At 40.0% G+C, this 14554-nt stretch overlaps 1 protein-coding gene across 3 annotated transcripts in view; it reads right to left on the reverse strand.

Annotated features, from left to right (window-relative positions):
- Nucleotides 1–7657, reverse strand: part of LOC144650358 (APOBEC1 complementation factor-like) — a 15383-nt gene extending 7726 nt beyond the window's left edge. For all 3 annotated transcript variants that reach the window (XM_078510013.1, XM_078510012.1, XM_078510015.1), the window contains exons 1-4: nucleotides 6903–7657; nucleotides 6272–6440; nucleotides 3123–3342; nucleotides 1235–1430 (exon numbers count right to left, since the gene is read on the reverse strand). In XM_078510013.1, coding sequence (XP_078366139.1) covers nucleotides 1235–1430; nucleotides 3123–3342; nucleotides 6272–6440; nucleotides 6903–7652 — 1335 coding nt within the window. In that variant the 5' untranslated portion in view covers nucleotides 7653–7657. The remainder of the gene's footprint in view (nucleotides 1–1234; nucleotides 1431–3122; nucleotides 3343–6271; nucleotides 6441–6902) is intronic.
- Between the last annotated feature and the right edge of the window lie 6897 nt (nucleotides 7658–14554).

Here is a 14554-nt window from a genome sequence, read left to right on the forward strand (position 1 = left end):
TTCTTGTCCACTGAAGAATTGCATTTCAAAATTTATTCTTGTGATTAGTAACCTACTGCAAAAGTGTGCTCTCACAAAACAACATGTAAACCATTTATAATTTTTACAGAAATTGTCACCAGTTAGCATGACTGGTAGGAGAAATATTTCCTGTTTAAATCTTTCATTAAATGAGCATTGACCAACGACCAGCCATTATTATAATAGAGGCATGTTTGCTGAATCTCCAGAAAGGAAAGTTGTTCAGGGTGAAAGCAACTGTTAGTTGAGCTGATGAATGTGTAACGACAATTGCTACGAAGGCCATTAAAAACATGATAATGAATCAAAACAAATTTCAAAAGGTCAAGGGGGACAGATTGCAAGTTTACAATTTTTTACTCTTAAATGTTACTGTAAGCTAGGGAATTAGGAAATTAAGCACAAAATGGAATTCTAGGGAGTTATTAATCAAGTTTGGCACAAATGTTCAAAGCTTACAAACTTGACCCATGAAGGTCTACAGTAACCTTACAGAAAGTTTTAACTACCATTAAGGCAACCCTCCAAGTTAAGACCATTTTAGTCGCCATGGCGACCAAAATGGAGCTGGCGACTAAACTTGAACCAAGGTCGCCAGCCTGGCGACTAAAATTGAGAGAAAAGATTGAAAGCATCAGCTTATTTGGTGACTAAAATTTTCACTGGCGACCAAGCTTGAGTAGTTGGTGGCCAAATAGCCACTAAGGAAAAAAATAAACTTGGAGGGTTGTAAGGCCCATACAGTTGTCACTTATGTTCAGTTTTTGTCACATCAAACAATTAAGGGTACAGTCAACTCTCTCTTAACAGACACCTCTTCAAGACAGACACCTGGTGTTGGTCCCGTCCCTGCCGTTTTTAGGTCATTTTACTGTAACTAAACTCCCTATGAGATGGATGCCTCTTTAAGACGGACAGATGGAACAGGTCCTGATGGTGTCTGTTTAACAGAGAGTTGACCTCTGTATTGCTACTTCTCCCTTGATCCGATGTAAGTCCATCACTGGGTTACCCCCAAACATTTACTTTGCCACTACCCATTTATAAACCTGGGCGGGGAGAGGCTCTGTGAGAGTTAAGTGCTTAGCCCAAGAACACAACACAGTGACCCCAGCCAGGGCTGGAACCTGGACTGCTCGATCCAGAGTCAAGTACAAATTCCACAAATCACCCAACTGCTCTTGACGGTCAAATTAACAATTTAATGACATACCTCCTGTCTCCCTCCTCTCTTGTTGTACCCATCTCCATACCAGCCAGCTCGCACGGCAGGATAGTAGCCTCTAAAGCCATTGAATGGATAACCAGGGGATGGTAAATACATCCCTTTATTTCCTGCCGCCCTACTTCCAGCAGCAGAGCGTCCTCGCCCTCTGGTACGCACCATTCCAAATGGAGGCCTCACACCTCTGGAGAAAAATGTACACAAAAATAAATTAATACTTCCATTTTAGCCTGCGAATACAGCCGCCTCTCATTCGCGTCCCGCAACGAAAAGCGAAACATGAAGAAAGACGTCTGCGATTCACGGCCAGAAATTCCATACTGATGAGGTTAACCACTAATTAGATTTCCCACACCACACGCAGTTGGTCTGGCATAATTATATTTTTTGTTTCAGCCGCACATTACTTGCTTGATCACAAACACTTTCAAGGCAGTCAAGGACACATTTAGGGGTCATTTACACCGGACAACTTCATCGCGAAAATTAGAAATCCCTATACGAGTTGCACATTAGTAAAATGTGGAAACATAAGCTGCGAAATCACTGGATGACATTGTTTTGGAACTTGAGCGCAACTCTCGGAGGTGTTGGGCCGTAAATACCGATACCGCAACGATCATAACAATTCTTCTTCTTCAATTCTTTCCCTGCTGTTTGTCAAATTAAAATTCTGTTTTTCTATAGCATTTAATCTTTGGTTGTGGATGGTTCAGGTCGTTGAGGCTATCTGTATTTCACATTTTTGTTGCTTTTTTGTTTTGCCGGCTGCCTTTATGTCAACAATAAAAGTTAGGTGACAAAATTGATCTATTTTTAACGGCCGCTGTGGCGCGTCCTTTCTGTACATCTTTGAGGTCGTTCATCTTATTATAAAGCAGTTTTTTTTTGTTTCCCAATTACATATGAATTATAGATATTATAGAAATTCTAAGGTATAGCTTTGGTGTAGTTTCACGATCCTTCCCCCGGTCAACTTTTAGTCCGCAATAACATCCGGTTTTTTACCGTTCGTGTAATGAAGTGTTATATTTCGCATACATTATGTAAATTAACTAGCTGACCAATCAGCGCTCCTGTCCGGATTCTGGACAGATTTACGTCATCAGTATGGAATTTCTGGCCGTGAATCACAGACGTCTTTCTTCGCGTTTTGCTTTTCGTTGCGGGACGCGAATGAGAGGCGGCTGTATTTGCAGGCTACTTCCATTTCGACACCTGGTGGCACCTGCTTTCTTTCACAGCCAGTATACCATATTTTCTTGAATAAACACCGGGTCTCTGAGGTAGAGTTGTAAGTAAGCCTTCCAGGCATTTATACGACGTGTAATATGCTTTACGTATGATGGCAAATTTCATTTATGTCACAAAAAATGACTTAAAACCCTTTTAAATAAACATTTTGCTTCATTAAACTGCACCATTCAAATAAACACCGGATCCAGGGAGCCAAGTTTGAAATAAACGCCGGGGCATTTAAGTGAGAAAATATGGTAGTTTATAAATAGTTTTAACTGAAGAAATTAAACAAGTTATTATTTTTCAATATACCTTAAACTAATTAGTGTGACATTCATAGCCTTTTATAGAACAATAAGAAAGCGCTCAAAACATGGGTGTTCAGAAGGTCTGAGGGTCTTCCTCACTTCTCAGTTTATTAGCCACAAAACATGATGTCTAAACCTGAAAGCATCCTTGTTTAGTTGCAAACATGTCTGAATCCACAGGCACCTACAATATTAGGCTCAATTTCCTGACTCTCATTTATTTTTTTTTATCTCCTTTAGATATGGGCTCATTTTCCCAACAGTAGTTAGCACTATCATGAAGCACAGCACATTAGAAAACCTAAACAAATTTTCTGTTTAAGTCTTACCCCATTCCTGCCGTCATTGGAGTGCCATACATGAAGTACTGACTGCTGTATGCTGGGAAACCATAAGCAGTGGCAGTGCTTGCTGGGTACTCATACGGGGTGAAGCTGGGGTATGTCGTCGCACCCATCACAGCCTTTGCTGCCGCCTTAGCTTGACGATGGTCTTTATCCACAGGCTTGGCAAGAGTCACCTCAATTTCATTTCCATCAAGTTCTTTACCTGAAAAAAAAAAAAAAGTTGATAAGAGTTGTGAGTACACAGGGCTCTAATAAGCTGTGAGTCACTCCATAGTCATTTCTCATACTTTTTTAATAATGTAGTTTAAGGGAAAATCAAGCTTCAGAATGCTCTTCCCAAGGTGATTAGGTACTTGAATCGTGTTAATGTTGCATACAAAGGTGAAGTAAAGAGGGTCTTCTGATGTTTCCCGCTGCAACCAACCACCTTATTCCAGTAAGACTTGCAGCATTTTTTGACATATTACCTAATACAGTCTAACAGCCTTAACAAACTGTGTTCGGTCTCCAATAAAAGTTTAAGGGATTTGTTGTTCTTTTCACTTATTGTTTCAAACTTGCAGAGAAATCAAACTTGGCCTAACATTGCCTACAGCCTAAGAAATTTCCTTCTTCAGTTCATATAGAATTCCAGCAGTTCCCAAAATTTTATGTTAACCATCTTCAATCACTTTCCACAGACAGCATTATAAAGAGAGCTGCAGATGTTGATTTCACACTCGCAAAACCAGCAAACCAAACCAAACTCCCTACAAGACGGACACCCGTCTGAGATGGACAACGGACACTTTGAAATCATTAACTAGGGCTTCTGAAATTTCGCGCGGTCGCGGAGCCGCAAAATTCAGGTATATCCGCAAAATCCGCGAAATTGACAAAAACTTGCGAAATACTGCGAAATTCGCTAGAAATTCGACCAAATACATGTCAGTTCAACATAATTGAAACTTATCTTGGCTGTTGGAGCTGTTTACTTTGCTATAAATGTGCAAATTTATCTTGAAATTTTGTCAATGCCACAAGTAAACATATTAAACTACCAGGCGTTCTTAGAATGATGTTGCGAAAACCTGGGGACTGGTTGCAAAGAAGACTTTTAGTTGACACTACACGAAGTGAAAGCAAACTGCTGTCTGTAGTAATGCAGGCACAGGTTTTATCGTACACGAATAAAGAGAATGAAGACACAAGAATGTTTTGACTTCACAGATGGATTTAAACCTTTGATCTAGAACAATCTTATGCAAAGCAACACAAGAGAGCGATGTGGAGAAAATAAGTTTATTGCATTACTGTTTTTGGCTCTGAATTGCAGCTGAAAAAGAGGTTAACCGGCCAAGCATTTTGGTAAAGCTTTATTTGTTTTTCTTACCGCTTGAAACAAGTACAGTTGCCTTCAAACTGTGTTGGATGAACTTTTGTGGGTTTTTCTTTCCCTGAATTTGACATCCTTCCAATATTTTTGTCAGGAATCTTTCTTTTTTTCTTTCTTGTTTGCTTGTCAACGAAAATTTGCCCCGAAAATTTCCGCGATTGGAGCGAAACATTTTAGTGACCAAAAGCAAATTTCTCCCAAAACTGTGAAGACATAAATAAAATCATCAACAAAAAAAACGTTGTGCTGATGAAATGCCAACTTCTTACAACTAACATTATAAGAAAGGTATGGAAATTGACCAGGAAAATTTGTTTTTCCTTCGGGATTGTAAGGGCTCGATAAAACAAGACGCCATTTCCATGTTTGCAAGTCACCAGACTGCAGAGGTTAAAACATATATGCCACAACTGGTTTTGTTGAAACAAAACATTGCAAATGTTGTCACATTGCCAGTGTGAAAATTAGTATTTGCTCAGAAAAATTAAAGAATATCTGGTATCAGAAATAACAGTAATCTATTCAATTAGTTTTGTTCATTGAGGGATGCAGTAAAAATATGAAACAGTGTTTTGCCATTTATAGGAGAGCTCTAAAGTTTTCCTTAGATGTAGAAGGTGAATTAAACTTATCTTTTAACAAATGATAAAAAATTTTTGCGAGACTTCATCCAAGAAATCACGAGGAAATTCACACAGCATGCAATGGTGGCCAAGATTTTCTCAAGGTCAAGGCTAAATATGGACAAAAACTAACTTAAAACGAGCGTTAAAAGGCAAGTGCGCAACAGAAAAAAAGGATCTATTTATAGCTGTGCAGGATAAAGTTACGTAGAAGTTCTTGTGACAAACACGCTTCCGGTGATTTCAGGTTTGAGTGGGTCTTAAATTTTGAAGCTCAATGCTTCGGCCAAATGGCAGAATTCATGGAAACATTCAGGATCATTACTACACATAGAACGACAAGGCTTACAATAATCATTAAGTTTTCTTTGAAGATGTTTTGTAAAAAGAAGTGATTAAAATAGCACTAAAATCAAGCAAAATTCACTTGCAGAGCCGGCAAAAATATTCACAACGTCCTTTCGCTCTGGTAATGCGAGAAAGACACAGTCCTTCGCAAGTTGGAAAAATATTGTAATACAGTAACAAATCAGGATAACACTTCTGTTCGAAGCGGTTTACGTTATCGCGCCGACGGCACGGAAAGATCGAAATTTTGGACCTCCAGTTAGAAATAACATCTGTATCGAATAACGTAAAAATATAAACACACGGCACGTTCGAATGTCGAGTGTTCGATTTCAAATCACTACGGTAACAGTTGCAAAAGGAAAATACACGAGACTTAAAAAAACTTCAAACTGTTAACAGATAAGTAAGAGGTCTCAATCTTTTCTTAGAAAACTCAATAACCTCCCCTTAAAAGTGTTTTATTCCACGAAATTCAACTAAAAGGAAGCGGCCACGATCTCTCGGCTTGTTCGAAACAAAACATTCGGAAGCCGCTTCATCACAAATCGCTCCCCCGGGAAATTTTTTCGCAGCCCTCGCGAAACAAAAGTTGGCAAATCAAGTGTGAAATTTTACAATAATCTAACAATGGAAAATAGAGAACAATTGATTCTGGTACAGAGAAAGGAAGCGGGTTTACGTTGACCGACCGCGGGGAATGCATTGACAAACTTCAACAAACCCTCCCTGTACCTGTTGAAAAGTTATCGATCCACAAAACACAAACATAAAAGTTTTATTACCGTTCATCGCCTCCAAGGCTGCCCTGGCCTGTTCCTTGGTTCGAAAGTGGATAAAGCTGTAATCTTTGATCTTCTTCACTCGCTCCACCTCACCAAATTTGCTGAAGACTTGTTCTATCGTGTCCTCCGTTGTGCTTAATAAAAGGTTTCGGGCGTACAGAACTTTCACCTTGAAAACAAAAGCGAACAAGGACAAGAATTAAATCGATAGCTCGCGGTTCCATTGATGTATCGCGGCCGCTTATAGTTTTGCATTGAATCGCGTTTCCCGACATAATCGTCGTGAAACGACAAAAGACTACACAGAGTAACTAATTACTTCAATAAAAACCTAATGCTTAACAACGACAAAGACAAGCTCCGTTGAACAAAGGAACAAGACTAACACGACATCAACAAATAAACTTCTCTTCAGCGCTCAAACGCAGCACAAAAAGGCACCGACTGTTTTGCTTGAAACCCCTGCAGAATTTAAGTCTAAACAACTCCGATTCGATTAAATAAAACAAATTGCTAGAAAAGAAACCTAAAGCCCGGAGACATCGCAAGCACCCTTCGAGTAACGAATATTGGGGGAGGGGCAACTTTGGGTAACGATGTAACTTAGTGGTAAATAAAAAAATTTCCAAACCTGATCCATAATTTCTTCGTCGACTTCTTGCTCCGGTTCAGCCCAATCTACAGCGATCTGATGTCCCCATAGTTGTATTTTGCCGGTCATAAGTTTTCTCCTAGCCATCGCGGCATCGCGATGCGAGGTGTATTCCACGAAGGCAAAGCCTCGGTTCTTCGTCTTGTCCTGCGCCGATGGGTAAACAATTACATCTACGACGTTGTCTGTAACTTTAATCATTTCATTCATGATTTCGTCCTTCTTTACCTTCTTGGGAATGCCTCCTACAAACAGTCGACAGTTATCCACCGAGCTGCAAACCCCGATACATTTTCCCTTGCGAATTTCGTAATTGTTCAAAGTCTTGACACTCTTCTTGGCGTCTTCCTTGTTTGTGTAAACAACGAACGCGTAGCCGCGATTTTGTCCGTTGAAATCCATCATGAGCCGGACTTCGTAGATTTCGCCTAAAGACTCGAATACAGGCACCAATTCGTCCTCGTACAAATCTCGAGGAACTTTCCCTACGAAAACTTCGCATCCACGTGGAGGGGGAGGTGCATCCCAACTCGGAGGAGGCCCATATCTTCGTTGTCCGTTGAATTGCCGTATCGGATATTTCGTTCGTTCCATCAGCTCTCGCAGAGCCGCTTCTTTGGGCGTACCGGCAACCCCGTCTGTGGATCTTTCGGAGCCCTCTTCGAGCTTGGTCGCCATTTCTTCTCCCATTTGTCGAGAGCTCCGAGTCGCGAGCTGGTTTATAGTCATCACGTGGAGTACCTACTGGTTAGATATACGCAAGCGCTTTGGCTAAATACGACTCGTGTCACGTGAGAGGTGACAGGCACTGTGCGACCCCATCAAGAACCAACCAATGGCGGGGCAGATCTCTTTACAAACTAAATGTAATGTAATTTTGTTATTACACAGGCCAGTTCTGTTTGTTTGTTCGAAAGATTGTGAGCGGGTCTAACGCGATGGCCACTGTTTGAATTTGCTTCGTTTACCAAGGCTTAAAAAAACTATTTGACCAGCGCGTTTAAAGCGATTTAGGCACAGCGCTTCGAGATTGATTGTTCGAGAATTAATCTGGTACGCGTACATTGCAAAATTTCAAGCCATCAAGAACAAACAAAGGTTGTTTTCTTTCAGCTTACAGCGCATTTCGTTCCACTATTGTTTATTCATCTTAAAATCTCGAGATCGCCGAGTTCAGCCAATGTTATTCTGCAGTGACCTTCAGTCTTCGCGTCCAAACTTGTTTTAAAATCACAAAGGAGACGAAAACTCGTGATTTATGAGTTGTCATTAAAAATCAGGGTTTTCCCTTACAGAGCACAACTTCCGAGAAACTGTAGCTCAAAGTCTGCTCTCTCTTATGTTCTTCCCTTTCAGATCAGAAGGTCAAATGCGCTTTCGTTGAGAATGTCGTCGCAACGTGAATGTTCTATTTCTGCTGGTGATACGTACGGGCATGTGTGTGTTGCCCTTTGACCAAAAAATGAAGCGTTGAATGATTTACATCCGCCCACGAGAGCAAATCATTGAGGAGGATTTAACTTGTGAAATTGGAGCAGTTTTGTTGCGGCATCATGGTTCGCCACAAAAGAGTAGTTCAGAAACAAACCGAAGCCGAAAATGTAGCTAAACGTAAACTTTTTTCAATGTGTTTCGATCGCAAACATTAATGATTTTTACTACAAATTAATGTGTTTTAAACGAGTAAACATATAAAGTTTGCGAGTGATTAAGCCGCGAGAAAAATAACGCCTGATCGCAGGTTATTAAAAGGTGGCTTTGAAAATTACAATTAATTAATAGCAGAGGGAAATTTTTAGGTTATCACTTTTAAAAATTAATACAGATTTTGTCAAGATTTTTTCAGTCGCTTTTCTTGCGAAAATAGCGAGCGGTAGATATCATATTTTCTCAATTAATACAAGCAATCCAGAATTAATTCATTGGGAGGGGCGGTATGGAGTTTCTAATGACTATAAAAATTAAATCAAATCGATTTTTGTGCTCACTTGAATTGATTGTTAAAGATCTTTCAAGTCGCGCGTGCACAATAATCTACCCTAAATTTATTGCTTTGCCTACGTTTACAAACAAAAAATGAAGCCAAAACAAAATACTGTTGTAACCTTTAACTCGGTGCCACACTTAATAAGCTATTTGCAGGTCTTTTTAGTGGCTTCGTTCAATAAATTAAACGCTTTCCTTTTTTGCTTGTGGCAAAATAACCAAGAATAGGGGTTTTCCGCCACCACGGCGCTGTAATTTTTTTATACGGCTAACACGTGATTCACAGGCGTAAAAGACTATCGGTTTTGTAACGTAAAGATCTTGGATCTAATTTTTGCAATAAGAAAATAAGAAATAAATTCATGTTTGTGATAGCGTTCAGAACACTGATTTTTTTGTAGTTGTAGTTTAAGAACATAACAGTCCCAGCAGTGGGTAATTTATCAATTTAGTGAACAAAAGGAAAAATTAACCGCGCTTAATAGCTTTTCCTTTGTTCCCCTTAATTTGTTAATTTCGAAATGCACAAAAGTCAGGCCGAAATTTTAAATCAGTGATGCAAAGCGAATATTTGTAGCAGAATTGGTTTTGAAAAGTTTTCGTGTTTTCTAAATCTGTCGATTTCTCCGCAGCACGGGCTCCGCGGGCACTGCCATCGTGTTGATGCTCTGTTCTAACCTGCGATCGAGAGTTCTTTTGCTCCCGCCACGAAAAAAAGAACGACTCATGATCGCTGGTTAGCCCTGTTCGGACTACGGTAATGTCCTTCTTCAGACCATCTCGACAATGTGAACAAGATAATAGCTAATGATATATTCTGTCTTAAGTTTAAGGAAATAAATGTCCAATTGTTCTCTCTGTCATAGATGTAGTCAAAATTACTAGCAATTAAACTGGGAAATCAAACCGCCGGGGTTTAAAATGCAATGGTTCGCCGGGTGCCGCGATCTGTAAAACCGCGCCGTAAACCCCCAACCCCACGTTTAGTTTATTTGTTTGTTACGACGGACAAAAAGACAAAGAATAAACAATTATAATTAAGCGAGCAAATTTTCTAGTGTCTCGAGCGTGTCTTGCTAAACATGGTTTATTCATGAGTTTAATTTATTTCCTCTCCCATAAGAAGTGTAAGAAAAATTAACAAAACAAGCCAGAAAGACTTGCTTCATTCATGAGTTTTTCTTAACTGTTTTACCCCAAACTGACGCCGTTCCTTTTTCCACACGCTTCGTATAAATGACTCCATGGTCCTCAGTACTGGATTTTGTTGAACTGGTTTATGACTGATGAATGCGTGAACCCAGTGACACGACCAGACAAGCAATAAATTACTCCACACTCGACAAAGGGAATCGCGGTTTTTATGTCAATTGAATTCTCATTTGTCACTCTTGAAGTATTTTATGTAATTTGTAGAGAATGGATGCAGATGCATTTGACAGGTTTTAGATCAAAAGTGGAAGTATCGATATCCGTACCAAAGTTTCGGGGAGCAGGAGAGGGGGGGGGGGGGGGGACTACAAGAGAGACCACCTCAATGTTTCTTATTTTTGCGGGACTTAATTTTCGCGACTTTCGCGATCTTCAAAACTCGCGAAATTTAAGACTCAAAAAAAATTTATTTTTAACGTTTCATTGTATTTTTTTATGTTTTAAACGTATTTTTGCTAGGCCAAATCGCGAAAATTAAGTCCGCGAAATATACCTGTTCCATTTTCGCGAAATTTAGTTCGAGACTATTTTTTTTCTGAAACACGGCATAGAAATAGAATTCGACTGTTTTGGGTCTAAAGTTGAGTAAGTTTTCTGGTCAACAACTTAGTTATAATCCTTGTAGAACTATTTTTCGTTGTCATTATCAGGAGCCTGTCATTGCAGTTATCTCTTTATCTAGAAGTGCGATTAATTAAAATTGGGAATTTGAAGTCATTCTCGAAAATTTCTGCACAAGCCGATGCAAATCCTTTGTAGGACTCTAGTGAGATCTTTTCTGAGCCTGAAATGGGGTATTTCTGGGTCAATTCTGAAATTAGGCAGGGAAAATCGTGTATTTTGGTCTGAAAAAAGCTAAGGCTTTCGGGAATCGCGCCGCACACCCCCACCCACGTTTTAGGAGAGTAACCCCCCGGGAACAAAAAATTAGCAGGTTTCTTCTTGTAAAACTGCTTTCAGTGTGATAACCCGGATAAGAACTTAAAACAGATCTGTGATAACATAAATGGATGTGTGGATATCTGTCGCACATTTTACGTACGAAGAAGGCATGGCCTGGCAGCAGTGGACCTATTTTTCTGTTACGTTTAAATATCTTTCTTGACAAGTGCGAGACCCAACATGTTTGTTCAATTCTTCTGAGTCGACACGAGAACAAACATTAAGGAACGAGGGCCGTGCGATCAGAAATCGCAATTCAACACGATTTACCGAACATTGATTTCAAGTGGTGCATTACGCAAAACGTGTGTGTTGAAAGATTACAGATTTCAAGGGTCAGTTCTGAAAGGAGAGATGAAAAATCTAATAAAACCCAAATAACTTGCTCTAAAATTAGTTCGGGTTTTGAGAACCGTACAAGATCACTATCAACTCGAATCTTCGCCCAGAATGACAAGAAAATCCATCCCCAAGGGTAAACAAAGAAATCAAGATTGTTTTTCAGTGCCTGGTCGTATTCAAATTGGCTTTATGTGTGAAAAAAGACTTTTTTAAAACAACAATTTTGGCTGCTTGCCGCGTCGTGTGTTTGTTTGGTTAATTCAGGCCATAATGTGCCTATTCAAATATACTAATGGGATTACTATTTTAAAGTCAGAGATAACATGTATTTATCAAATCCCTGTGAAAACCGAGGATTTTCTTTCACTTAAATGGTTTGCTCTTGCGTAAAAAACACGCGATTCCAAAAAATGTCCTATAAAAAAAATTGACTGTCAAAATACCGGGAAAAACATCGTTATGCATGTGATGTTATGTCATAACCATTTTCCGAGCCTGCACTATACAAGATGGTCATAGGCAATTACAATAGACATATGCGCACTCACAATCGACGCTGGGCATGTGTGGTTTCGCGGTTTTTTTTGGGGGGTGCATGCGGTCTTCAAGAGAGGGTTGACAAGTTACAAACCGATTAGAAGTCTGCTCAACTAAAAGATTTTAAAATCCTCTAAAGTTTCAACCCTCTAACTCCTCTATTCAGTTGTGCCATAATGCACTTTCACTAAGGCTTTGAAAAGAACCTTCGCTCAGTTCACCCAATTCAGATCGTTTTTGATCCTGAAAGTTAAATTAAACAGTGGTGAGAATATTCCTGCTTCTTTGTGGAAGTACCTTTTTTACAACCCAAATGGATAAGTCACTTTTCTGCTTCTGTGTTCCAGAACGCCGTTCACATCTTTCAGAAAAGAAAACTGAAAAGTAAAACAAACAAACAGAAAACAGAGAGCACGGCTTCCCATATTATACCTTTATTCACTTTTTACTAATATTTATTTATTTATTTTTGGATGTCTTTGCTGTTGTCCACTGATATGTTTTCAGTCAGGAAACAAAGTATTTCTGTAGGTGAAGATCGGTTTAATTGAAAATGACTTTCCTTTGAGCGTTACCCTAGAAAGAGAATTAAGGAGAGACGAGGGAAAGAAAAATTATTTTGACCTCGGTGGAGGATTCCAACGTTGAATTGTAAATGTACCCATTTCTGCAGTTTCGACGCCGGCGCTATCGAGAAACTAATGGACCGGTGTGCCTGGAAGAACTACAAAATGGTGATCAAAAAAAGATCGGAGAAAGTACGGAACCGGGAACAAAGGTATCCCTGCCAAAGTTGAGACAAGAACCAGGACAAAAGAATGAGGTGGCGCAAAAGGACTGCAGCCAGATCTAGTCCTGTTGCCTAACATCACCCAAACAAAAACACACTCCTCAGGGAGGAAAAAAAATCAGGCATAATCAGGAAATGCTGGTAGATGAACCTGGCGGAAGCCATAGATGCGAGTTCCGCCGGAAATCTGTTTCAGATCACAGGCCAGTCGACGTGTGCCGCGCGCCGTCCGAACTAAATAGATAGTGACGAGCCGCAGCACGACCTGATCAGACGTCGGCCAAGTGAACCAAACAAGAGTTCATAGTCAGCGGTGATCCAACAAATGGCGCCGTTTAGCAGCCCCCTTCAAGACCAAGAAAAAGACGAAAGAAAATCAACAGAAAAACTTTTCCTGCAAGTACGGCGAATGTTTATTCTGCCCGACAAGTTTCCAAAAACTGCTACAGGCAGCCCGCTGCTCCCGCCATGCCCCGCATAGTGTCACTACTCGTTGCGGGACACCGTGCCTGCGTGTGTCGAACTAACCGAAAGGGCACGGCAGAAGGCGGAACTAGGCCTAAGCTTCGATTACTTGACTGCTACTTTTGGAATTAACTAGCTCTGAAACTAAATTGATATGCATGCTGTGATATGCTTGATATGCTTGCTTTATAAAGCAAGATCAGAGCAGGAAACGTTTTTATTAAAAAGACAAAATAGGTATCATGTTGAGTTACAGGAAATATGGTTTTCCGTTCTGAAAAAAATGTTCGCACAAATTTTGCATTATGATGTTAATTCCTGACTGCAATTTCAGCATTTTTAGGTTTCACATTTCTATAAACTGCGAAGTTTTTAACAAGTATCTGTATAAAGACACAGAGAGAAACGAATTCTTCTTTCTATTTTCATTGCTTCTAAAAGTTACAAAGCATACTCCGATTTGTAAGCGTTTTTAAAGAGGCTATGTCACGCAATTTAATGCAATTTCGGCACTGACCAACTGGTCATAGAATTAACTGAAATATCACAATAACGGCTTAAAACTGTAGAAGACCTCGAAAGAAACAAAGAAAGGCCAAAAAGGGGCATGGATGGGCAAAGTGTGAGAAGATTAAAACGGATTACGTTTGGGTAAACTTGAAAAACGACGGCGGCCCGAGTTTATTAAGTTTATCTCAATTTGTATGAAATGCTGGAAACTGGAAAGTGTCATTTACAATCAAAATGCTCGAAAATCATCCTCGTTTGTCATGTGGCCGTGATTTTGCCAATAAAAGACTCTTGCTCTGCCAATTTAAAGTTCAGAGCTCTTACACCTGTAATTAACGAAAATAAATAGAATTACCTAAAATACCGTGACCTGTACATTAGAACGTGTCTGCTTACTCAAAGTCCTTCGCGGTCAAGTTTAAATGCCAGCAGACGACAGACAATTTAATCGACAATTCGTTACCCAAATCACGAGACCATGTCAGGAAATTCCATGTTATTCTTCGCGCTGTGACATAAACACGCTACAAAATTAGCCGCCATCAGAGATTTCTCCTGGGTGGCCGAGACAGGAAGCTACAAATATGCATGTAGGGTTACTAAAGTATTGAAGGTTTAGCAAAACTCCAAAGCATTTCGTGCGGTGAGGTTTCACAAACCTAGTTGGAACATAGTGGGGGAGGGTGGGGGGGGGGAAGGAAAGGAAACAAACAAATCCCATTTAAACTCTCCATGATCCAAGGCCCCCCCGGTGTAAGTCCTCCCCTGTTTGACTTCCGCTTGGTGGTGATTGTAAGTTGAATTTCAAACTCATCCAAGGCTGAACTCGTTTACATAACTAGCATCG

The sequence above is a fragment of the Oculina patagonica genome, chromosome 4 (genome assembly GCF_052425735.1).
Source record: "Oculina patagonica isolate OP01 chromosome 4, crgOcupat, whole genome shotgun sequence".
In the NCBI taxonomy this organism is placed as follows: Eukaryota; Metazoa; Cnidaria; class Anthozoa; order Scleractinia; family Oculinidae; genus Oculina; species Oculina patagonica.